This window comes from Triplophysa rosa, linkage group LG16 (assembly GCF_024868665.1).
Source record: "Triplophysa rosa linkage group LG16, Trosa_1v2, whole genome shotgun sequence".
NCBI lineage: Eukaryota > Metazoa > Chordata > Actinopteri > Cypriniformes > Nemacheilidae > Triplophysa > Triplophysa rosa.
Window position 1 is genome coordinate 9,168,513 of NC_079905.1, and position 25,162 is coordinate 9,193,674.

At 39.5% G+C, this 25,162-nt stretch overlaps 1 protein-coding gene across 1 annotated transcript; it reads right to left on the reverse strand.

The window, feature by feature from the left end:
* Positions 1–328: 328 nt before the first annotated feature.
* On the reverse strand, positions 329–24,401 carry sdc3 (syndecan 3). Its single transcript, XM_057355200.1, has 5 exons — positions 24,001–24,401; positions 8,169–8,262; positions 6,303–6,979; positions 5,647–5,878; positions 329–3,654 (listed from the first exon to the last, which is right to left on the reverse strand). The coding sequence occupies exons 1-5, from the start codon at positions 24,052–24,054 to the stop codon at positions 3,488–3,490; spliced, it is 1,224 nt and encodes a 407-aa protein (XP_057211183.1). The 5' UTR covers positions 24,055–24,401; the 3' UTR covers positions 329–3,487.
* Positions 24,402–25,162: the final 761 nt, after the last annotated feature.

Sequence of the window (25,162 nt, forward strand, 5' to 3'; positions counted from 1 at the left end):
TAACAGAACTCTATTACTTTAATATGAAATTATTTCCATAACGTATTCGTCATAAATACTGGCTTAGTCAAAAACACAGTTTTCCTTTGTGAAATAACTTGTGGGCCTAGTTAAATTGAATTATAAACAGCAAATATTTTGTTTTCATATATCTTGTGTTTATGTTACATCATAAAGGCTCTGTTTAAAAGATGCCTGAGATAATACACAAGCAAAACCTTGCTGTAGCCATATACAAAATGGAATATGAGAAACTGCAACATGCTTTTTTTGAACATAGACGTCTCTTTTTAACCTATAGCCAATTAAATCACAGCAGACACAGAGATAACCAACCAGGTTTTTATTTAGAATAGAGTGGCATATTAGTGACAGAACTTTGTCTCTTTATACACAAATCAACCAATGAAAAAAACATAAGTTCTTAAAAAATGTGCATGAAACCACGCTGGGCGACCATCAGACCAGGACCGTGCTGGTCTGTGATTGGCACAGACACAGGAAGGCCCGCCTCATATTTGGCTATGAATAAAAAGAGTGGCAGATTACAGGTAAAAATGAGTAGAAAAGACAGCAATGCAAACTTAAAAGTTTCACTGACATCCACAATGTTAACACAGTGACCTCCAAAAATTGAACGGGTGCACGTTTGTTGTTGGGATGTGGGGCGTGTATAGTCACCTGTAAGGAGAATTGGGTGTAAAAGCTGCGAACATTGCGATCAAAATGTAACCACCAGCACCAGCTTGAAAAAGCCTATTTTTGTCAAATTTTATACAAAAAATCTTGTTAAACAATCATCATGTCTTAAAACCTGAAATGTACACACTAATTGTTGGCTTGCAGTTGTTTTGCGTTATTCATTTCCATTAATCCGGACAATTTTCAATAAAAAAAGAACACAAATGATTGCTAAGGTGTTAGCATTTTGCTGTGACTGTGTTAGGGCCTTAGACACAACTGAGAATAGAGAAAACTTGAGCAATTTAAGACAGGAAAAGAGTTTCTCAGTTTTGCTATAATTCAAGCATCGATATGCTGTGACAGGTCAGAAAATCCCCTAGGTCCTATTTAGAAGACCCAGACAGTGACGCTAGATAAAAAAAGAATGTTTTTATGAGTTTGTGCAATCTTGTACTATAGTATTTTTAGTGTGGGAAGATGACAGTAGCCTATGTCTCCACAATGGAAGAGCTACAGGGGAGGGGAACAAACTTCCAGATTCAGGCAAATACTCAAGCATACAATACACACTCTTTCACACTGTAAAGACATGAGCATACAGTTCAGAGCACAATATTTAAGCTACAGGTACAGTTGCACAGGTGTGACAATACAATATTAGATTGAAGCACATCCACCCCATATAGATGCAACCTCATCTCAGATGTTCCCAACCCCCCTAAAATGAATCAAACAAAACAGCGTGGAGTCTTTGTGCTCTAGTACGCGCGTACTCAGCTGTTTGAATATGGTGGGTGTGTTTCTCACATAAAAAATCTTTACCATGCATTCTAAATGCATGATTTATGATACAGCAGGAAGTTATTTGATGTCATGTTCCAGTGCATTAATGGTTTCACCCTCAGCTTTGCGATATGTTTATAAATGGGCGTGTTGTCTAGCCTTCCATTCTACAATTATGTTAAAATATTAAATGATATGTGGTAAGACAGGTTTCACAATTTCAGCATTGAACATCATGTGCTTCAGCTGCGAGCACCACTGACATCACGCATACATTCTGAGCACGTCAACCGCAGCGTCACGCGACAACGTGAGCATTCTGTTGTTGATAGCTTGTTATTGCTAATTCATGCATTTTTTTGTCGTTTTCGATGAAACGAATTCATCACACTGAAATAATATTTCAACAAAAACAAACAATATTCATCCACTGATATCACGCTACTTCTTGCTCCATTAAAGGCTCTCGGCTCAGATAGTTTTATGTTAGACATGTTGTCAAAAACATTTGCCTGTACCATTAATTTAATGTTTGCCTCGAATCTGCGATAATGTTCCAGCTCCCCCTCCCATTCTATCAACACAAACCCAATCTAACAATCTTATCAGCACTTTTCTGTGTCGTCCTATCAGAAAGATCTGGAGCTCTCAAATAACAGAATTGTGGTGTGTGTGTTTCTCAGTGAAAATGTGCAAATCTGTATTCGAGTGTATTTTGACAGTGGGCAGTATTAACCTTGTGAGTTTGTGCTTTCAAAACAAAAACCAGAGACCAACCTTATCAGTTTTAAATACCAAAACCTTACAGCCTGTACTCCTCTTGGCTGATATAACCTCTCTGGAATGTACTGACAAAAATGGTTCACAATGTTACAAAAAACCTTTTATGTAGATTTCAATAGCACTGCATTTGTGTTTGGGTGGACATCAAATAGCGTGTTTACTTTTTAGTACAATAGCATGGTTAAAAGTATGATATAACCAAAAGTGAAGTTGATATTTACACCGATAAAAACCTTACCACACAGCTAAATAGATAATATCCTTCACTACGAATATTATGATCACCATTTTCCTTCCATTCAGAGCTGCTGATATATTATTGATTATTACTATTGATTACTAAAGTCTTTATACAGAGCAGAGGAGAGGCTAGTCCTCCGATTCTATGCATGCGCTCCCTTCACAGCAAATCTGCAGTGTTTTGTGTGCTGTGGTCTACGTTGTACATGTTTCGGGTTCCCTTGCGCCAAACACAACAGACATCAGGGCCTGCACGCTCTCGCCAGCAGAGGGAGTCAGGCTGCGTGTGCATCTGCGTATGTGTGTGCGTCTAGGTCACAAGGGGCACCTTAGACATACACCACACACATATGCATGAGCACACACACTCAAACACGTCACTCTCTGCTCAAGCTCAGTTTCTAGCACCAGGGAAATGGAAGGCACCAAACCACGTTGGATCACTGACCTTGGTGACAGAAGAGCTTCTCCCGCTGCTTCTAAACTCTTATTTTCCCTCCCGCCTGACCTGCACGATCTCTCCATGACCCCCTCTCGGTTATTTTCTCCTCCTCATATTTTCATGCTGTTTTTTTATTATTTTTATTCCCATATTTTCTGTCCAAGAGAAATATTGTGCAGAAACACATTTGAAATGCAGTGACTTTACAAAAAAAAAGATTCAGGTCTTAATTTCATAGAACGACAATCCTAAACATATCAACAATAACATGTTCTTAAAAAAAGTGTTTTCTTTGTGTAGGCTTCGTCCCACCCCCACCAACAGCCCCGCCCACAGCCCCTTCATTTTTTTTCTACGTTGATCTTTTTCAGTTTTTTTTTTTGGAAAAGAAAGTTCCAAGTCCGTGGAATGAGAGGCACTCTCATGAGAAACGAGGGCAGAATGGGATCAAAGGAAAGGAAGAGACGACGAGGGGCGGGGGGGTTGGGGGAAGGGTCAGGGTCAGATAGAGATGGCAAAAGGTTGGACAAATGGGGGAGAATAAATGTGTAGACGTTAGGCATAGAATTCTTCCTGCTTGTCGGGCTTCTGGTAGGTGACGGTGGCTTGTTTGGGCTCCTCCAGTGTGTAGCTGCCTTCGTCTTTCTTTTTCATTCGATAGACGAGTAGCATGACGAGGAAGGCGGCGAAGAGTGCTCCCACTACACCTCCAACAATCACCGCTAGAGAGAGAGAGACAATGGTTACTTACAGCATGGGCTTGAATACTTGGGTTTAAGATCGTCTTTTGGGCATTTGGTCAGATGCATTTTCGACTACATGTTGGACCGCACTTACACCTAAATTTAGTGTCGGCCAATTGTGATTGGCTAACATAAGACAGATCTTAACAGTGACAAATTTACAGCGATTTAAATCATTACGAACAAGCTCATTTTATGCTCTCTCCACCATCTATAAATGTGCAAGTGTCATCTCTCTCAATACATTTTATGTGCGTAAAAAAACTGCCTGCAGTATTGTGGAGTTCATGCCAACATTGAGCAATTATTAATGTTCTCTCCTAAAAGACGACGGCACAATCGATAGCCGTTTCACTGATTTATAATTTGACCAAAACATACAGTACTACACAAAAACAACTGAGAAAAATAAAACACATTCAGTCAAGGCAGGGAAGGAGCTTAACTCTGCCTAAAACTAAAGCGTAACTTATCAGCGCGAGAATGAAATGCAAAGTACTAAACTCAAACTAATCACTCTACATCCTGCAACTCCTATATCCTTTACCTATGACCAGGAAGTCTGCAAATACAAAGGCAAACAATCCTCCAATCAGAACAGCTGAGGAGAGAGAGACAGCGAATCAGATAACGGGGAGAGACAAAATGGGAGGGGCAGACACAGGGGTAGAAAACAAAGTAGGTGAATGTGGGTAGAAGATGGTGTTCTCCACAAAGACGCTTAAAATCCAAGTCCATTAGAGGCTTCCACTTAAAATCTTAAGCGCTAAGCCGTTACAAACAACATTTACTCCAAACTAATACTGCTAATTGCTAAATCTCTATTAACATCCAGTAATAGGTTTGCAAATAAATTGGTAATTAAATCCCTCCCTTTATTTAGATAAACTTTTAATTGCCATTAATGCTAGATAATACTGTGTATAAAGTGTCACATCAATAAAATATTTTTTGCAGTCACATTTATCCAATTGACGGATGGTTTTATCCTAAGCGACCTATGCGCTTAATGAGTCCATGTGATCCCTGGAAATCAAGCTTATGACCTTGATGTTGTTAGCACCACATTTTAGCAGCTGCTCTACCAGTCGAGCTACAGGTACACACGGATGCTTTCTTTATCTAGGATGAAAAGAAGACATGCATATCGGATGTTCCATATTCCGGCTTTAAATCTACTTGAAAACAATAAAAATTGATTTGCCACGTCTTATACTGCCAATACACTATCCAGTAAGTTAAACAAATATTTTTTCTCATACAACCAGCCTCTACTGGTTTTACTTTGTTGCTATAAACAGCCATGATTAAAGTTTGTTGTGATATGATATTTATTCTAAACATTGGGCGTAATTTATGAATTTAAATATTTTGCTGTACACGGTAAACCCAAATAAGTTTACAAAACTAAAAAAAAATGCCTTAATGTTTTAAGTAAAAAAAGACCAACTGTGTTGAATTAACTTGTTTCAATTAAGTAATTTGGACAGGAAGCCAAAATGTTGTGACTTTAAAAGTTAAACATTTTGAGGCAACTCATTACATACGCACACAATTACACTTTTAAATTATACTTATAAGTAATCCACAAAAAGTTCAAGTTGATCAAAAATAAATGATGAACTCAAAAGACAGAAAATGGCACAAGAATTTAAAATATTTAGGTTAATAGAATGATTTTTTTATACAATTAAGGCAACAATACTAAATTTGTTTAGTTACTTAGACAATTTGGGATAACAGTGTAAAGTTTTCAGTTCTGTGTGCTATATTAATATGCACCACATCTACTCTTACAACCAGCAGACAGAAAGACAATAATTTGTACGATGACAGACAGAAGGAAACGGACAAGACCAACAGGTCTACACATTCAGACAGACAGGCAGGTCAAAACAAACCAAAACGTTTTGAATAACTGAATGAGGATTTGGAAGAAGTCTGGCGTGTCAGGGATCAGACAATTCTCACCTATCAAAACTTCTTTCCGCTCAAGAATGTTTTTCTGTGGAAGCTGAGCAGCTGAACTTCCAGCTGCATCTACTGTGTTGCCAGTCAAATCGGGCTCTGCTGGTACGCCCGGGGCCGCTTTGCCTCGTCCGACCTCGTTGCCTTGGCGAACTTCATCCTCTCGGATTTCAAAATCACCACTTGGACCTGCTCCTGCGACTTCATTATTTACAGTCTCATATGGTGTTTGTGTCTAAATGAGGGAATGAGACAAAAAATAACAAATTAATGACCTCTCACCATTGCCAAATACATTTCCAGGCAACTGGAGCAAAAACTGCCGACTGATTTTTTCAAAACAACTTCCTACTTTTAATATATTATACATTTGGTTTGAGTCGATGCAAATATAGCAGAAAATATCTACATGCGTAATAATAATAATAATAAAGCATAGCAAAGAAGACTGCAGGAAACTGCTGTCATGCCAACATAACGTAAATGCACGTGTGTGCTGTACACGTCTAATGCACATTCACTCCCTACGGCCCTCATGGGAATGAGAGAGCACTTAAGAAACGGAAGTATTAATGTCAGCTGCAATAACGGAACAGTACTAATACCATTTGAGGACTCTTGCGCATTATATTACTGTAGTTCATGGACTAGTGTCTAACCTGTACTGTCGAGCTCATCACTGAATGTGTACTGCTCTCGGTCGGGGCGGCTCTACTGGGGGTGGTCTGTGGTTGCCGGGGTCGTGGGGGAGCGGTGCTGGGAGTGGTCGGGACGGGACGCGGTCTGGTGGGCTTAGCCGTGGTTGATGCAACAGTGGTGGGTAGCACCTCGGTGGTCGTGATGTCATCTGTCATTTGCGTAGTGCTGGATGGCTCCAATATGGTAATTTCTGTAGTGTTGAACAAATCATCTTTTTCTGTGGTGCTGGGGTCCTCCAAGTCACTAGGAGCCACTGTACTCTCATCCAGAATTGTGGTCGAGTCCACAGCCACCATGGGAACTTCAGTAAGCCGAGGTACGACTGTAGCCTTTGACTTCTCTTCTTCCCATTCTCCTTCCTGCACTTCCCATTTTCTTTCCCTCTCAGATTCTCCGTCCTGCTCCTTTGGCCTCTGCATTTCTTCCTCCCACTTTTTCTCAATCTCTAATTTGGTGTCCCTGTCTTCTTGTCCCATTCCGCTTTCTCGTTCTACCTCAGGTGGTGGTGGCCTACTGGGCTCCGCAGCTGGGGAGGCAGAGGGGGCGGGGCCAGTGGCCTGTGTTGTGGAAAGTGGGAGGGGCTCCTCTGTAGTGACAGACACACCTGCTCCGGTCGGACTAACGTCTATATCTGGAACTGAGAGCAGAGAGGAGGAGAGGAGAAAACAGTCAGGCAGGGATCAATACTCACAGCCATTTTAGGCAGCGTTAATGTGTCATATGATAGCTTGCAGAAGCGTCTGAAAGGCTTCAAAGCAACCTTTAGATTGGTCAGCACAGGAATGTGAACATCCCCATGGCAACACATGAATAAAATATCAATAGCCTTGGTAAAAAAAATAAGCACACACACAAGGTACAAAGAACAAAGCAAACACCACACAAAATCAACAAGCGCACACACATACACATGATTTTCAATAAATATATGCTACTCTTCAAATTTATGAAGAGTATGTATAATGTATAAATGTAATTGTTTCTTTGTTTCCGACTGGAAATGTTCAACTGGAAATATTGAAAATACACAATTAAAATGTTATTTCCCCCACATAATCTATAAGCACAATAAATCATTTGAAATATGATGGAAATGTGATGTTTCTCATTGTTGGTAGACGAATTAAACTAATGGGTGTGAGAAGTTTGTTTTAAGAAATAACAAAACACATTAATGTATCTAAATGGTAACAGACTTCTATTGTTTTCATAGTTAACACTAATCTAACAGAAAACATTTAGCAATATTTTAATTTAAAAAACATTAATTACATCATTCGTACAGTGTTTTTATAAATGTGGACATATTTCCTCCAGAGGACTGTTGAGTACATACACAAGTGTCTGTCCACAACCAAGTTCCTGCTGATTAAGTGATCTTATTTACAGTAATCTGATTATTGAAGATCAGATGATCACTAACAAACAGACCCAAACGCAAATATCTGCAGAAACGCTCTCTACTTACAATAAAGAATTATGCATTTTTCTTTAAGTCTCTGGGTTTTAGTTGAAGCTAAAATAAATGTATGAAGTTGTGGGAGGAATGTGTGACACAGAGGGGGTGAGAGAGAAAAATGGAGAGGAAGGACAAACACAGCAAAATGACTGAGAAAGAGAGAGAGCAAAAGACAAAGGGGGCGATTGGGTGTTGAGTTGTGAGAATGATACCAGCTGGTGAGGGGATTGAAAGTCCAGGCTGGACTTTTAAACAAGACAGCTGTGACCCCTTAATGAGTGATTCACACACAAGCACACACACACTTTTTTCGCAAACATGCTTTCACAATCACACCAACTCAGTGCCACATACTACCAACACTCACAGCCAGATCCAGAACCAGAGAAGGAGTCTTCGTCATCATACGGCACATCTCCAGAACTATCCTCGTCCACCGGCCGTGATTTGCTCCGCTGAGCCTGAAGACACAGAAAGAAAAAAATTATGTCAGAGAGGTTTTTATGTCTTTCAGAGATATTTTACCAGCATATCAATATATTTATTGGCATTATGTAAAAAAAGAAATAATATATCAAACATGCTTTCTAGGCATCTGCATCGACCATTAAGAGTTCAAATTTAGTTCAAGCACTAATGTCAACTTATGCAAATCTATGTAGAACTACACAAATTTACAGTTACATTATTTCAGATTCAGTTTTCACACACACGTATTTGTGCGTCTGTGTGTACAAGTGTGCAGGGGTCTAGCGTGGGGAGCAGTTTCATCATGAGGCCCGTTGCTACGGGCAACACTTGCCTTTAACCCAAATTCCCTTTTAATAGGGATGAAAATTCAGCAGAAAACGAGCGCTACACTGTCCTCAGACCCAATGTGTCAAATCCATGAGAAAAATGTCATAAAAAATAGAACATTGTAATAGGTTTATTTTTTGCACATTTGTTAAGTTAATAATGATTTACAGAGTCACAGTTTGTCAAATATGATGATACAGCACCAGGACTATTTTTAGACACACACCACTATAGACATTTTTGTAGACAGGCATTAACTATATAATTATATTCTTTAAAATATTTTTTATACATCTTGGACTAGAGAGAGAAGTAGCCCGCAAGTCCAGTACACCTATAAGCGTAATATACAGGAAGGTTTAAAAATATTCCAGGTGGACACCACATGAGCACTGAAAGAATGCTAAAAGTGCCCAAAGCTTTATCAAGACAAAGACAGGCTGCTTTGAAGACGTTAAAGATAAGATAAAGTTTAGATTATTTCCTGGTCACCACATAATTGCATAATCATTTTAAAGAAAAATATATATATACGCGATATAGGATGTGATGTAATATGATAATGCCAAGTCTGTAAAATCCATTTAAACTATATTAATATATGTTAAAACACAAAGTTGTACAAACAACATACATGCTTCAGATTCGTCCTGATTGTTGATCATCTTCCACACATCAGGCACAATCGCTCCACTATCTGCATCAACTTTGATTAAACATAACTTTTTATTATTTAGTTATTGCAAACCATTGCAATATGCACATTTGTGATATTTCGATATATATTGTGCAGCCCTAGTAAAAAAATCAATGTGCCAAAAATATTCCACTTCTACTTTTTGCATTTATAGGATGCATTACGATGCATATACTGACTTGAGCAATCATAAAATCAGACTCCCTGTTTCCCCCATCCTATCGGCCTTTCTTCCTGTGTCTCCTTCCCCCACCCTCATGATTGGATACTCTCCATCTTAATAACAGCCCATAAACACTGAGAGCCATAAACTCTTCCCATGCCCTCCACAAAATCCCCACACATAAACACATGCTGGGCCAAAAAGTGCTTAAAGCTGTCTGTCATACATCAGCATTTCTTTAAGCCTGAAGACTCTATTATGACTGTACCCAGTTCTGTATTTAGTATAATTGCATTGTGTGTAGTGTAATGTCCATCTGTGTGCCTTTATGAAATATAAGCATCTGTGTATTGTGTGTAAGCATGTGTCAATCTTTTTCCCTGTGTACATTAAACCTCAAGTGTACTCGTGTTTTCTCAACAGAAAGTCTTAATCTTCCGCAACCAATATTATGCTACCACATAGGGCTGAGCAATAAAAGATTTTTTTTAGCATTTTAACGAAAAATATTTTTTAATCAGAAGAATCTTAAAGGGGTCATATGGGAACATGTGTTTTTCTGTGTCTTTGGTGTGTTATAAGTTGCCCATGCATGTATTAGACACGAAAAATGGCAAAAATTAAAGTGTCGGAACAAAAGATGCATTCTATCTAAAAGTAAATGCTCAGTTCATGGTATGAGTTGACTAAGACCGCCCAAATGTATACGCAAGTAAGGTGGGCGTACCTGTCAGTACAATTGCTTTGGAACCTGATGTTCCAAATATGTTAAGAGGCGTTACATTTCCATCACACGCTTGCAGTATTCGACCAATCACTACGCACTGGTTAACTGGCCAATCATAGCACACCTCGCTTTTCAGAGCGATGAGCTTTGTTAAAAATCCACACGTTTCAGAGAGGCGGGGCAAAGAGGAGATACAAACATGCACGATATGTAGAAAATACAGCGTTTTTGAACCTTAAATCGTGTGTACACATTGCATTACATCTAAAACAAACCATAATATTCGTTTTAGCCGTTTCATATGACCCCTTTAATTTTGACCAAAGAGCCACTTGAGTTGCGAAGATGATGTGTAATGCAAGAAGTAAAATACAGTGTTTTTCACTATAACAAACATTTTTATTCTGGCCATAAAACCATTGAAAATACTTTAATATATTTAATGATTGTCTTTTTTTAGTTCTGTATACCAGAGAATTGGCTCCCACTGTCTCCATTTGAAAATCTATTAACCAAAGACCATTAACCAATCGAGTCTAATACAATTTCAGAAATACATGATTCAGATCTATGAGCTCTTTCAAATTGTGCATGCCGGTGCCAAACCTAGAACCGAGACTTAGCCAATATGCATATGTGCCTAAATTGTGTGTTTGTGTATGTCTGTGTATCCTCCCATGTAATGGCGGGGTTGGTCTGTGGTGTAATTTGGTCTACGATATGATTAAGGGGTGGAATTGGCACACACAGCAAGATTTCTTTCACACAGTTTGTGTGTGTGGGTGTGTGCGCATAAGAGATGTGCATGTGTGCGAATGTGTGTATTTGGGGGGGGGATGTGAAGCAAGCTTTTGGAGTCAAATGTAAATATCTAGCCCATCTGTCTGGCAGCACATAAAGACAAAGAACTGATAAAATCTACATCTCTTAGATTTTAAATGGTTCCATTGTACTTCACATTTGATTGAATGTCGGTGTTCCTCTCAGTTGGGTCAGAACAGCTGTGAGCTGTGTGTGAGCTAGCGAGCAAGAGAGAGAGAGGGAGTGTGTAAGGGAAGAGGTGAGCTGGTCACTAGGTAATGACCTCATTTCAAGAGTCACACACACACACAGACGCGTACACACACACACACGCATACACACACACACACTCATACACACACACACACACACACAAGCGTACACACGCGTACACACACACACAAGCGTACACACACACACAAGCGTACACACACACACGTGTACACGCACACACGCGCGCACACACACACACACACACGTACACACACACACACGCGTACACACACACACACGCGTACACACACACACACACGCGTACACACACACTCTGGCTGTACACAAACTGTATATTTTATCCCCTACCCCTAAACCTAAAGATCATAGAACACTTTTTGCATTTTTAGATTTTTAAAAAAATATTGTTCTGTACAATTTATAAGCTTTTTTGCCCATGACACAAGTCGCCATGTGTTGGTGTGTATTCAGGTTTAGGTCCCCACCGGGATATAAAAACAAGGACACAATCACACACAGACGCGTGCACACACACACACACACGCGTGCATGTGGTCCTACAATGCTCACATTTATACAACACAAAACAATAATACAAAAACCTTCATAAAACTTGAAACTCCAAATTTAAAATTTCTCTTTAGATTCAATTTTCAATTTCAATTTCAATTTCAATTTAGAGTTTAAGGTCGAATGTCTCTTGAAATGTGTGTTACTGTGCATGTATGAAGTAGGCAGCTGTTTCTCTGGGACAATCCTTAATCCAACCAGCAAGTGATCCCATAATCCCACAGGATTTGGACCATGTCAGATGCCAATATGTGTTAGAAGCCCTGTGTGTCGATACAGGAACTTCTCTATTGCATACAACTATTTTGCATTTATGATACTGTAATTAAATCTAATAATATTTTAAATCAACTCAGCAAGATTTAACATTTGCATTGTATTTTGTGTCTATAAAATTACATTTCAGAGTTAAATTTGATATTCAAGAAGGAAATAATATAGGGCGGGGCTTAAATTTATCCATTGTCCTCAGACTCACAATTGTGTAAATATTTCATCAAGTGATTCAAAAAGTCAATTTTTATTTCATGCATTTAAGTGTGATTATAATCTCAGACACTATAGCTATTCTCTTGTATTTACGGAGATAGTTCACCCAAAAATAAATCATTTACTCACCTTTGAGTTGTTCCTAATCTGAACAGGGAGAAAGATATTTCTGGGGCACCACTGACAACCATTAAAATGGTTATCAAAGCTGCCCCAGAACTGCTTGTTTTCCTAAATTCATAAAAATATTTTCTTCAGTGTTCAACAAAGAATTATGGAATATAATATACTTATATACAGTATAGAATAGATTTTTTTATACAATGGTGCCCCAGAAATCTGAGTTACATAACATTCTTCCATATCTTTCTTTGTGTTCAACCAAGCAAAGACATTTATACAGTTTTGGAACAAATTGAGTAATTCATGAAAGAATTTTTTTTGAGTGAACTGTGCCTTTAAAATACAAATTTTGTAAATGACAAAACTCATTATAAACTTTATATTTGCTAATATTTTGCAGGTATCAAAAGTCCATTTCTTGGGAATGCATTGGTTTTTTAATGGCATAGTTGCAAGTCAACCACTACAGGGAACACTCGTGCATTATCTTATATACTGTCACCTCTTCAGATGTCAAAGTCGAACATGAAAGTGGGAAAAAAATGTGAAAAAGTTCAAATCTTCCATGCCTTTAAAAGCAGTGAAAATATAAAAGAAACTTATTCTGACTAGATATCCTAATTCTTGCATGAAAGGGTTAAAGAAGAGTTTTCAGGCTGTTATGGGGTGGGTTTTCCGACTGTGATGTTGGGAGATCGTCTCGAAAGCTTTCTGCTGAAGAGTTGCCATGGAAACACTTTCATGGTATATTATCCGAGTCATGACCACTCTCCCACGCATCACCCAGCATACAGTACCCAGAATCACTGCTGTCTGGAATAAACTCCACCCGCACAGGGTAAAACTGGGTTAACATACATAGCAGAGCATGTGTGTATTATGACCATGCATTTAATACAGCTCGTGTCCACAAACATAAGTGCAATTTCAAGTGGTTCATCGGAGTACACAGTGTTTCTGAAGTTTAAATGATGGTATTGTGTTTATTTGCATGTCTGGGTGAATGAACGCTTTCTCCTCGCAAGTAGATGGAGCTTCATGGGGATCATAACTTCTCTCGTGTTCCTAAGAAACTTTTCAAAGAAGCTAAAAAATGCAGCCAGGGGCTAGGGAACGGTCTTCCTTTGTGCGTTTGTGGGTGTGCATGTAAGGGCGAATGTGTGTGGCCTGTCTTTGAGATTATGAACAGTCCTCCCCCATTCCCAGAAGCCCCTGCTGTTCACAGTGTGTGTGTTTGAACTATACTGTGCGCTCACGGCTCCTCATTTCCCATATCTGTAGGGACCATCTCAATTTTGCCGCACAAATAAAAAGAGAGATAAGGTACGTATAGCTCTGGCAATAAAGGCAAAGTAGGGCTTTTAGAAGCGGCAGTAGCTGGAAGTCTGACAGGGGTAATTATGAAATATTATAAAACGTTGCTCGGTAACATCGTGCCTGACTTGAGTACAGAAGTGGAGGAGAAATACTGTGGAAACTTGTCAAGTGTCAAGAATGTGTCCACTTATCTACACTGTCCTCCCTCCTCTCAAAAAAAGAACACCAATTATAAAAACCATAAAGGATGATATCATTACATAAGCATAACTGTTGCGTATACATAAAGGATTTTCTATTATAAATGATGATTGTTTCTACTCCAGAAGCTGATTGGTCAATACAGACATCCAGCTGTGTTTAGTAATGATCAGTAACAGCCAAGACATGAAACACCTGTTCACCATATCAGAGCAAAGGAATACACACACCTCCACATTAGGGCTGTCACAATATCAGGGTTTTCACTTCACGGTTTTTGAGGGGAAATTCCGGCTGTGATATTATCATGATATCTTTTAAAAGGAACAGTTCACCCAAAGGTGAAAATCCTGCCTTCATTTACTCACCCTTGAGATGTTCGAAATCTGTATAAATTTCTTTGTTCTGATAAACACAAAAGAAGATATTTTGAAGAATGTAAGACAGCAAACAGTTCTGGGGCACTTTTGCCTAACATTGTCATTTTTCCTACTATGGTAGTCAATGGTGGCCAAGAATGTGTGGTTACAAGCATTCTTCCAAATATCTTTCTCTGTGTTCATCAGAACAAAGAAATTTATACAGATTTGGAACAACTCGAGAGTGTGTAAATGATGACAGAATTTTAGGTTTGGGTGAACTGTACCTTTAATTTTTTATGAACCTAATGCTATCAGTCAAATTCATATTTAATTTAGCTTATTTTGTTTCACACTTACAATGTGATTGTAAGGTTTAGAGAGAGAATTTGTAACCATTGTGGCTCCAAAGGCAAAACTTTAAATGGGTGATGAAGTATTGACGATATTTATAATTGTAGAATGAGCGTAACGGAGAAGATTATGACAGAATATTCAATCAAGGTGTGGGGTGACTAGACTGAAACGGAGTCTGAATTTCAAAAATAAACATTCAGACGCACTCAACCAAGCCACTGAATCTGCCACCTGCACACCTAAGAAAAATGTGATGAATGCTATATCTATACGTGTTTATATAGTCTTACTCTGTCTTCCCAATAGAAACATACCACAACAGAATAATTGAGATCTCATTTAGATCCGGTCTTGTTGCCAATGATGTACAGTACTTGTTGTTTAGTGATACACACTACAATAATTGCAGGGCTCTCTTGCTGGAGTAACTTCAGGTTTGATGCCACTCTCAAGGGCACAGTAATGATAGGGTATCTGTCTGACACTCCAGTTTTGAAGCCGCTTTGTGTTGCCAGATCAGTAACGACCACTACACAACAACCACCCCATCATCATGTGATGCGTCACGTGCATGATAAATGAAACAAATCACATTTACCTCAGAATAAGACTCATGTGACAGGAATTCGATTACAAGACATGAGACCATAGGAATGTAGCTGCCTGTCACAACTCTTTATTTCCAGAGATAAAAATATAAGTCATATTCTGGGAGTAAACTTCTCTAGAAAAACAGATTTTATTGATATAGTGTCTTTCTACAAAGTATCTTTAACGTGTCTCTCTCTCTCTCGCCGTCTCTAATCTGTTGACTAGGTTAAGTCTACCATCCCACGAAGCGCTTTAGTGACTGTGTTTAACTCTATCTCCGTCACATCTCTCGATCTCCAAGCAGGTGATTCTGTTGTAATCTTTCATCCCTACACTTGTGGATTAGCAGCAGTGTAATCTGCTTTCCAGCACATCTGCCAGAGCGGACGCCTCACTTAACTCCAGTCGATCAATATCACTTTCCATGCACAATATGATAAGTGCGGAGATGAGCAGGAACCGAGGCGAGAAAAGCAGACTGACTGAAGCAGCTGATTCCGGCCTTCCCTTCACCTGCTTGTACAAGTGCACAACACAACAGACAGCTGTTTCATAAACACGCAATGCTTTCATTGAGAAATCGTGCACGTAATGAGAGCTGGTAGTGGGCTTGCACAGCGAGTCGGCTGTGTTCTAGTCGCATATTAAAAAAACATGACATCACGCTTGTTTTGAAGTGTGCATTTGTTCCTGAATTTATGCTGAGAATCATCGCTCAGGAAACACCTGTGCGTGCTTGCAGCACGACAAACGCGTTCTTCCAAACAAAGCGGTTCTGTTCTTCTTACCTGAGTTGTTCAAAATGAAATCATCCATACTTCAGTGATTGCAATTTGTTACAAATAGTGGTGCCATTCTGACTGTCTCCAGCATCCACTTCTTCAATGAGTTCCTGTCTAATATTTTTCTAAATGGTTTGTGTTACTTTAAAGGGACAGTTCACCCAAAAATGAAAATTCTGTAATCATTTACTCAACCTCTTGTTATTTAAATCCTGTATGACTTTCTTTCTTCTGTAGAACAAAATATTTTAAGGAAAGGTTGTTAAACGGCACCCATTCACTTGCAATAGTTTTGTGTCCATACAGTGGAAGTGAATGTGTGCCGGTGCTGTTCAGCTACCAAAATTCTTCAAAACATCTTTTGTGTTCTGCAGAAGAAAGTCATACAGGTTTGAAATGTTCACAGAATTTTCATTTTGGGGTAAACTATCCCTTTAATTTAGTAGCCAGACAGTGGACATCCTTTCTTCCTTTGATTTTCTGAATACGTGACTTATAGGACTGTCTTTGGTGTTTAAAACATTGTATTAAATATTGCAAACGCTTTTTTTTGTTTTCACGTGTTCCAAAATAAATGTTATTGGACTCGTTCGTTTTGCTTAAAGTAAATCTGACATCCTGTGGGAGAGATTTGTTTTGATACAATCACAGCAGCTGTATTATCATTCAGTGTTTATGTAAATGTGTTAAACTGATTTTGGCCCAAGACCTTGACTTGGAGGCCAGAGGATGGGGGAGGGACGAGTATAAGTCTTGATCTTCTTACAGTCAGAATCCCTCAATTTATCATTATAACTGCAGCAGAACTGACATGAGCACAAACCTCCAGGATATTCTTGATGAGACAGGCAGTTGCCTTTTACTGTGGGCAAATCTTTAAGGTCACATTACTGAGAAACAGACAATGCAACACTTATATTCCTAACTGAAATGTCAATAAATGAATTTTTCAACTAGTAATAAAATATCTGTCATTATTTCCCTCACCCTCATTCACATTTACACATTTGACAGACAATTTAACCTAAACCAGCTTACAGGCTTTTTATATTTATTTGGGATTTAGTTTCCCAAAAAAATGAAAATTCTGTTATCATTTACTTGTCATTTCAAACCTGTGTGACTTTCTTTCTTCTGCGAAACAAAATATTTTAAGGAAAAGTTGTTAAACGGCACCCATTCACTTGTATTAGTTTTGTGTCCATACAGTGGAAGTGAATGTGTGTCGATGCCGTTCGGTTACCAACATTCTTCAAAATCACTTTTGTGTTCTGCAGAAGAAAGTCATACAGGTTTGAAATGACACTAGGGTGAGTGATCACAGAATTTTCATTTTGGGGTGAACTATCCCTTTAATTTAGTAGCCAGACAGTGGACATCCTTTCTTCCGTTGATTTTCTGAATCAGTGACTTATAGGACTGTCTTTGGGGTTTAAAATATTGTAGTAAATATTGCTGGCCAGAACACCAAAGAAATTATTTTGAAGAATGTTGTTAAGCGAACAACAGTGATACCCAATAGCTTGCACTGGTTTTATGCCCATTCAATAGAAGTGAATGGGTACCGCAGCTGTTACCAACATTCTTCAAAATATCTTCTTTTGTGTTCTTCGGAAGAAAGTTATACAGGTGTAAATGACAAGAGGGTGAGTTAATGATGATAGAATTTAAATTTGTGGGTGAACTATCCCTTTAAGACAGGTCACAGAGATCACAAACACCATCAAAAGCATTAAACACTTCTTACATGCTATATTCCACGTCTTCTGAAGCCATACGAGTCTGAGAGCTGACTGCGAGCAACAGACTGAAATTGAATTTGATATTCACTGATAATTATGCTTTTCCCTAAAGCTCAGTTTTGGCTTGAGTTTGTGTCCAGAATTCATAAAGTCATGAACCACACTGTTCCCATTCGTAAATAATGAAAAAAAAATTTGTGTGAACTTATTTCATGTGAAAAAAATGTGTGTCATACTACATTTTATATATATATATTATATATATATATATATATTATATATATATATATATATATATATATACCATGTAGTAGGGCCTATATACATATGAAATCTCTTGAAATTAACACCAGCATTTCCTTTGTATTTCCGTCACTCATCAGTTTCATGTCACCGCTTGTATCAAGAACTGAAAATTCTCACATTTATTTACAGGATCTCTCTCTCTCTCTGAGTCATTCTCCACACTTGACAGAAGTCTGTATATCAGCAGATGTGCGTGTATGTGTGCCAGCTCCCCTTTATCAAACACTCAGAGTCTGGCTGAGAACTCATCCGAATCTCTTTAGCCAACATTCTGACATTTCATCACATTTTTTTAAAAACCACTTAACATTCATGTCTGTGGTACAGACTATTATGCTTGTTTTATCAAAAATGTCTGGTATATTTACTTTAGATAAAAGTATTATCACACGGAACTAAGCTAAGCCATTTAATTTTTTCCATAGACATGCAGACAATCTGTTATCCAATAAGATGTGCAATAATGCTTTGGGTTACATCATCTTTTACTGCAGTATGGAGGTCTGTCAAAAACAAGGCTTAATTATAAAACCCTCTAGTGACTAAAGACCAAATAAGAACGAATGTTAAAAGTTACACTAAAAAGTCTTGTTAAACAATAATGTAGGATTTTACAACGTTAAAAACAACATATTTACTGGACTGTAAGACAAACCTGTTGCAAGCCACACATTAACCCTCACGACAACAGACGCCCCTGGATTCTCAATGACGGTTTTTGTATGCATCTCTATCAATTAGCTTATGTAACACATATTTTAATTAAGAAGTTATCAGAGTAACAAGGCAGAATTCAGATTCAATGGGCCTCTTAACGCCGCCTTCCGTAAAAAAAACGTTCTCATTATTGCGTCGTAAAGACGATGTGCTAATTTGCACATCAATGTGCGCACAGCTTTCAGCTTCATCACTCAGACGACTCGGAGCTTTGAGCTTCAAAAGCAGAGAACTGTTGAGTGATTAAAGCTTCGACGGAGGTTATACTGAAGGTGAGTATGACCTTTGTGCAGGCCTTGATGTGCCGAGACTGAGAAACAAAGAAAATGCAAAGTAAAGATGGATTAAACGGAGCATAGTGCGAAATCCTCAAGGATACAAGCACAGACAGTTTACTTTGTGTGTGGGTTTAAGCACATTTTTGCCTTTTGGCGATGAGCCTATTTTCTCTTCAGCTCTTATCTGAAGTTCTTGTATATACAAATTCCTAAAATAAAGTGTGAGTGTATGAAACTGGTTTTTAAATTATTCATTAACTCTTTTATTGGCTTCTTTTTTACTTGCGTGATTGCACACACTCATACCACACCAGATATCCATTGAAGCTACCAACCCATGGGGGTTTTCGTATTATTTAATGATAGCATTAAATGAACAGTACGCACCAGAAATATAGCGATTGTGGAGTTAACAGCTCACCAGAGAACTTAAATTTCGATCTGTTTCTTACCCAAAGCTATTTTGCGGCTTAAGAAGACTTTGACAACACATAAATCATACAGATTACTTTCATGATACTTTGATGGCACTTTGTGTTGTTGTTTTAAACATGAAAGCTTCTGCCTCCATTGTAATTTCATTAACCAGTTACATTTTTTTTCCTATTAAGGAATAGTTCACCCAAAATTCTGTCATCATTTACTTCATTCCAAACCTGTATGACTTTCTTGCTTCGGCAGAACACAAAAGAAGATAATCTGAGAAATGTTGGTTACCAAACAACACTGGCCCCCATTGACGTCCACTGCATGGACACAAAACCACTGGGACAGTTCTCAAAATATCGTCTTTTTTGTTTCACAGAAGAAAGAGTCATATACTGCTTCTGAACAACATGAGGGTCAATAAATGACAACAGAATTTGTATTTTTGAGTGAACTATCCCTTCAAGTTCTATAAAAGAAAGTCACGTGGGTCACTGAAAAAAACCCACATTGTTGTGTATCTTTAATTTGAACAATTGCAGCATTGCAATATGTGCATTCCTCTAAAACAGACTGTAATTTGTGCCACCATCCAAGGGGAGTGACTCCTAAATAATGCAAAACTGCTCAGTTAAGGAAATCTCCTCATATCATCAGGGAAAAGACCACGCATGCACACACCCACACATTATCTATGTTACCCAAGTCAATTTCCAAAGCGAATATGAATCAACAAAGCGTCTCATTAAATGTACACATGTACGCGCTAAAGTGAACGAAAGCGTGCAGCCTACGTGAAACGTACTCGATCATTAGTCTTCACAAAAACCACAAAAAGCAGACCCTGCTGATTAATGGCCCGCACGTAACATCTGACACGCTCAGCCAGCGTTATCGAAATATTTCTCTTTTCCAATTAACTCTCGGCTGTTTCTACATGGTGTAACGCTCGCTCGCTGTTCGCCTCGCTCCACCCTACTGGAAAGTTAACGGCATTCCTGTAGTCCCCGGAGCCCGCCGCCACGCCCCCATTCTCTCATTAACCCAATTATCCTCCTGGTTCCTCCATCTCCACGGAAACATGTCACTACCCCTACCGTTTCCCCAAGCAAGAGGCCATTAAAACACCAGTGGAACAAACAAGCAGCTAGGGAAACAGAAGGAGGAAAGGGAAGGACATGCGCACATACTCTTCGGGCGAGGGCTGTCCTGCTTGGCTACAATAGCGGTGTATTCATATTTATAGAGCAGCTTGGTGAGGCATCTTAAAATTCATTGTGGTTTTGAAACCCTTCCCATCCATGCTCTCTAATTTGGAGTCTTATTATAGCATGGCGCGCGCACAAATTTGGGACACAAAAAATGCTCGTTGTTTCGACAGCAAGGAAACCCATTCGATGGTTTTTCCGAGATACCCGATCACAAAATGGCATTTACAAAGCGCACATCTAACACCACACCCGTAATTTAAAAAATGCACAGTAAGCCACGCATATATCCACATAATAGACTATTAAATATAGTTTACATATCGATTTCCATCTTCCGATGTCTGTCTGTGTTTTTCAGGTATGGAGTGATTTCCCCTCCCCCACCAGACTGCCGGAGCCGCATCTTAATTAGCGAGAGACAGACAGACAGAGATGGAATAAAAAGGAGAGAATGGGGATGACACCGAGATAGAAAAGAGTGTGAATGACACAATGAGAGACCATAGAGAAAAAAGAAAGAGAAAGAGCATGATAAGGATGTGACTGAGATGTGCTCTGCCGTTGTCATGGCGACACTGTGCAGAACAGGTAGAGGAACACAGTCTCCTGGGAAAGAGCAACCAGCCCGGATGACTCCACCTCTCTATCTCTCTCCCTCTCGCTCTCTCTGTTTCCACATCTCTCAGCAATTCATCTTTTTCTTTTCTGCTTTCTACAGTATAACATCAGTGCACATTATATTCAACAGCGGGTTTGTTGTTTTTCCCGTCACCTCGCACGATCTTTCCACACATTAATTCAAAGATATTCGTATTGCCTCCGTGACCCAGATCTCACATAACTACATCCATCATCTTCAGGTTGTCGTTGAGGCGGTGGCTGACGAATGCAGGGAGGTCAAAGGGAGGTGAGCGTGATGTTGAGAGTGATGGGGCATGAAGCAGGCGGGCCGATAAGGAGCACCTCCTTTGGTGACACCTCTAAACGAAACGCTTTCACACCAGTACGTGGTGCCATTTGGTGGACCTGATAAAGTTTTTTCTGTAGTAACACTTCAGGTCAGCTTGAAGCTCTGGGAAACCCTTAGAGAAAATGTGTGCTAAGTCACCACAATGTTTTCTCGAAAAATGAGAATTTTAAACAGAACTTTTTTGGTCTTAACCTAAATAGAGATGTCTGAGAAGATGCATGTCTCAAAGTAGACACTGATTTATTTACATTTACATAAAGAACGCATTGTACAGAACGTTCTGTAAAAAAAACACAAAAGAATTCTCAGCTGCTTTTAACAAACAGAAATGTTATTTAATGAAGAGCAAATGGAGGCTTTCAAGCAACACAGCTTTGTCTTTTTAGTCTCACTCTCACATGCATTTCCTTTCGATTTGAAAAGATCTAAAAAAAGTCACACGATGCTCAGACTTGCAAGACTGCATAGTTTAATATTAACTCAAGTATTTATGAAAATGCATATGTTAATACCTTCATTTAATTTACTAATACTTTCTTTTACTCCGTGAAACATTTGATACATAACTAAAACATAACTAAAGTGCAAAGCAAACTTCTTTGACTCATGTCATATCGGGTTACTTTCCCAAGCAAACAAATCCAACAAGCTACACAAACTTTAAACATGGCGTGTCCCTATCAAAACTTTAAAATACTGTCCAGCTCTTGTTGGCCGGCGCAAGTGAGACCTTTATACAGCTGAGCGAGTCAGTGGCAGAAACTTCCTGTGTCAATTTGCTTCACACATTCCTCTCTCATTTTCCCTCCTCCTCACCTCCCTCCCTCTATGGATGCCTTTGTCGTCTACAGCACAAAACACTGATTCAGTTCTGAACCCAGGAGTCCAACATGATCCTTTAAAACACACACGGCTTTCTGGAGCGGATGTGTGTCCATTAGCTAGATTCTCAGATCTAAATTAAACTCCATCTCTGGCACACAGAGCCAAAGAGGATATGACACCACTGACCTGATCCGCATGAGACTTCCTTTTGAAATGGCCAAAATATACTGCAATACAAAAGTATACAATAAAGTATGTTGATTCGTTTTTTTTTTATTTTGAGTGGGTATGCATTCTGCAGTAAAGGTTTATGTTTATTGAGTGTCTGTGCATGAACGCACATGAAAAGCATGAAAGTAGCATTTCCTTATGAAAATGAACCATGATTTTATTGTACTAAAGGTGCAGAAACCATGTTTTTGGCAGAATTACTACTATATGCATTACCACAGTTTTAACACAAATATCGTGGTAAAACTACGGTTACTCTAGTAAGACATGTGTAACATTTTGCGTACAGTCAAACTACGGTTAACCACAAAACAACGGATAATTTTCCTAAAGGTTTAGCATTAGCAGTAAAGAGCTAACATATAGAGTTTGTTTTAACATTTTAAAATGCCAATCGACATCGTTAAGCGTTTTCCTCGCTGGTGTTATTCAAGGTAAACGCGCGTTTAGAGGGAGGGCGCTTTCTGCGCTCGCTCGGCTAGATAGATGTCCGTCTCCCGCCGCGAAGACCAATGACGTCATCTCCCCGCAGCCTAACACCCCTACCCACCCCGCCTCGCGCAATCTCCGGCCAACATCATCCGCCGATCGCCGACACTTCAAGCTCGACCAACACCTCCGCAAATTACCTGTCCCGACCCCATTTTTGATGCAGCCGTGGTGTAATATACCCACCGACCACACTTGACCACAAAGAACGGGACTATGTGGACGAACCACCAACAGGCGACAATCACGTGCCACTTGTGCGCATAAAATGAGGGAGAAAAGACGTGCAATTAAAGCCTAATTAGACGCCACGCGTTAATTATACTCGATCCACACAGGCATACACACAAACAGCAAGGGATGGGGGCCAGGGCTAGCCGTGCGTCCCTGACCCACAATACCAACACACGCACACCCACCTAAATAGACGCACACAAAGATCAAAGGCCAATAAAATGGCTCCGGGGATTAAACAAGGCAAGGGTGCCTAACACAATCTAGTTCGTAGGTCCCTGCCTCGAGCATTCTTTAGCCCACTTGAAGCGCTTCCCAGGCCGCTAGAGACGCGCTGTCTGCGGTCAGCCGAGAGAATGTGGGTCGCGTCCAAGATTTACAACGGAGCACCAATGCATCAGTCACACACTGCTACTGTCGTCTAATCAATGACCTTACAATTCACACTTTCCGTTTACGCTTACCGCGAGTGTGTGTGCGCATAAACCCGAGCGTGAACGTTGTGAACATGTATGCCCGACGATAACTCGCCCTCTCGTAACAATAGACTGTCCGTCTTACCAGTGCGGTCTGCGCCAGCAGCAGCGCCAGTGTAATCCAGCACGGGAGCTTCATGGTGCTCCAAACGCAGTTATACGCGGGGCTCGCGCTGTCGCCTCAGTTTCCTCCTGTGAGATACTAGAGATAAACGTTGCTCTCAGTTTTCGGTATCCAACTTTAGGGCAGGCGTCCGTCGGTACATCCGTCTGCCCGCGACCTCGTACGGCACGGTCTAATCCCGTTGAACCACGCGAAAACCGAGGAGCAACGCGCGCACGGCCTCTCGTGATTTCCTCCCCTCTGACTTCAGTTGTTGAGTCTTGACGGATGTGGAAGCAGGGAAGACCAGAACTCCTCTCTCTCTCTCTCTCCTCTCTCTCTCTCTCTCCTCTCTCTCTCTCTCTCTCTCTCTCTCTCTCTCCACCGTGCTATGGCGTGTGTGAGAAGAGACCGGGCATTGGGTGGATTTTCCTCGTGCGGTTGAGGATGCCCCCTGCAGCCCAGTTAAGCATCAGCGTCTCTCCCTTGTTCTCAGGATCCACCTCTAAAGCCAGCAAGCATTCCCATAGGCGCCTCTTTAAACACTATGCAAATCAGTTTTGTCAGCTGCAAGGACATGTTTTTGTTCATATTTACCTGATCATTCAAGTACTTGTAAAATGTAACACTTGGTGTGCAATATTTATTTCAAAATACGCTCACATAAACTATTTTCATACCGACATATCTCAGTGAACAAATACGTCTCAGCTTCATGTTAGTATTTTTAATATAAACACAAATCCACATGTATACTACACATTTTATCAAATGTTCATATGTGCCACTAAATGTTTCGTATTGAAATATAGCCTATATTTTATGAATATATATATATAAAGTGGTATTAATATATTATAAAACACTGCTACGTTTCACCAATAAGTATTTGTAAGATGTTTCTTATACATTTTTTACATTTAAGTAGTCCTATTAAGCAAACAGTAAGATGTTTCTTATAAATGTAATTATAATGTTTAGTATGAAACGGTAACCGAATACATATTTTTGTTGGGGTCTCTCAGGGATAAGTGCATTCTAACTATCTCTGTCCTACATTTAGCTAGACTACATTATTCATGAAGTGTATTTTTTGTTTAGGTAAGTGTGATGCACAAGTCTGGGACAGCTCATACACACAATC

What these genes read in the sequence shown, in the direction of transcription:
- sdc3 (XM_057355200.1), bottom strand. Translation starts at nt 24,054, where the DNA reads ATGAAGCTCCCGTGCTGGATTACACTGGCGCTGCTGCTGGCGCAGACC. An exon ending in CTCTGGTTCTGGATCTGGCT is followed by an intron (nt 6,980 to 8,168) that starts GTGAGTGTTGGT and finishes CTCTGCTCTCAG; the next exon opens with TTCCAGATATAGACGTTAGT. An exon ending in TGATGAGCTCGACAGTACAG is followed by an intron (nt 5,879 to 6,302) that starts GTTAGACACTAG and finishes TCCCTCATTTAG; the next exon opens with ACACAAACACCATATGAGAC.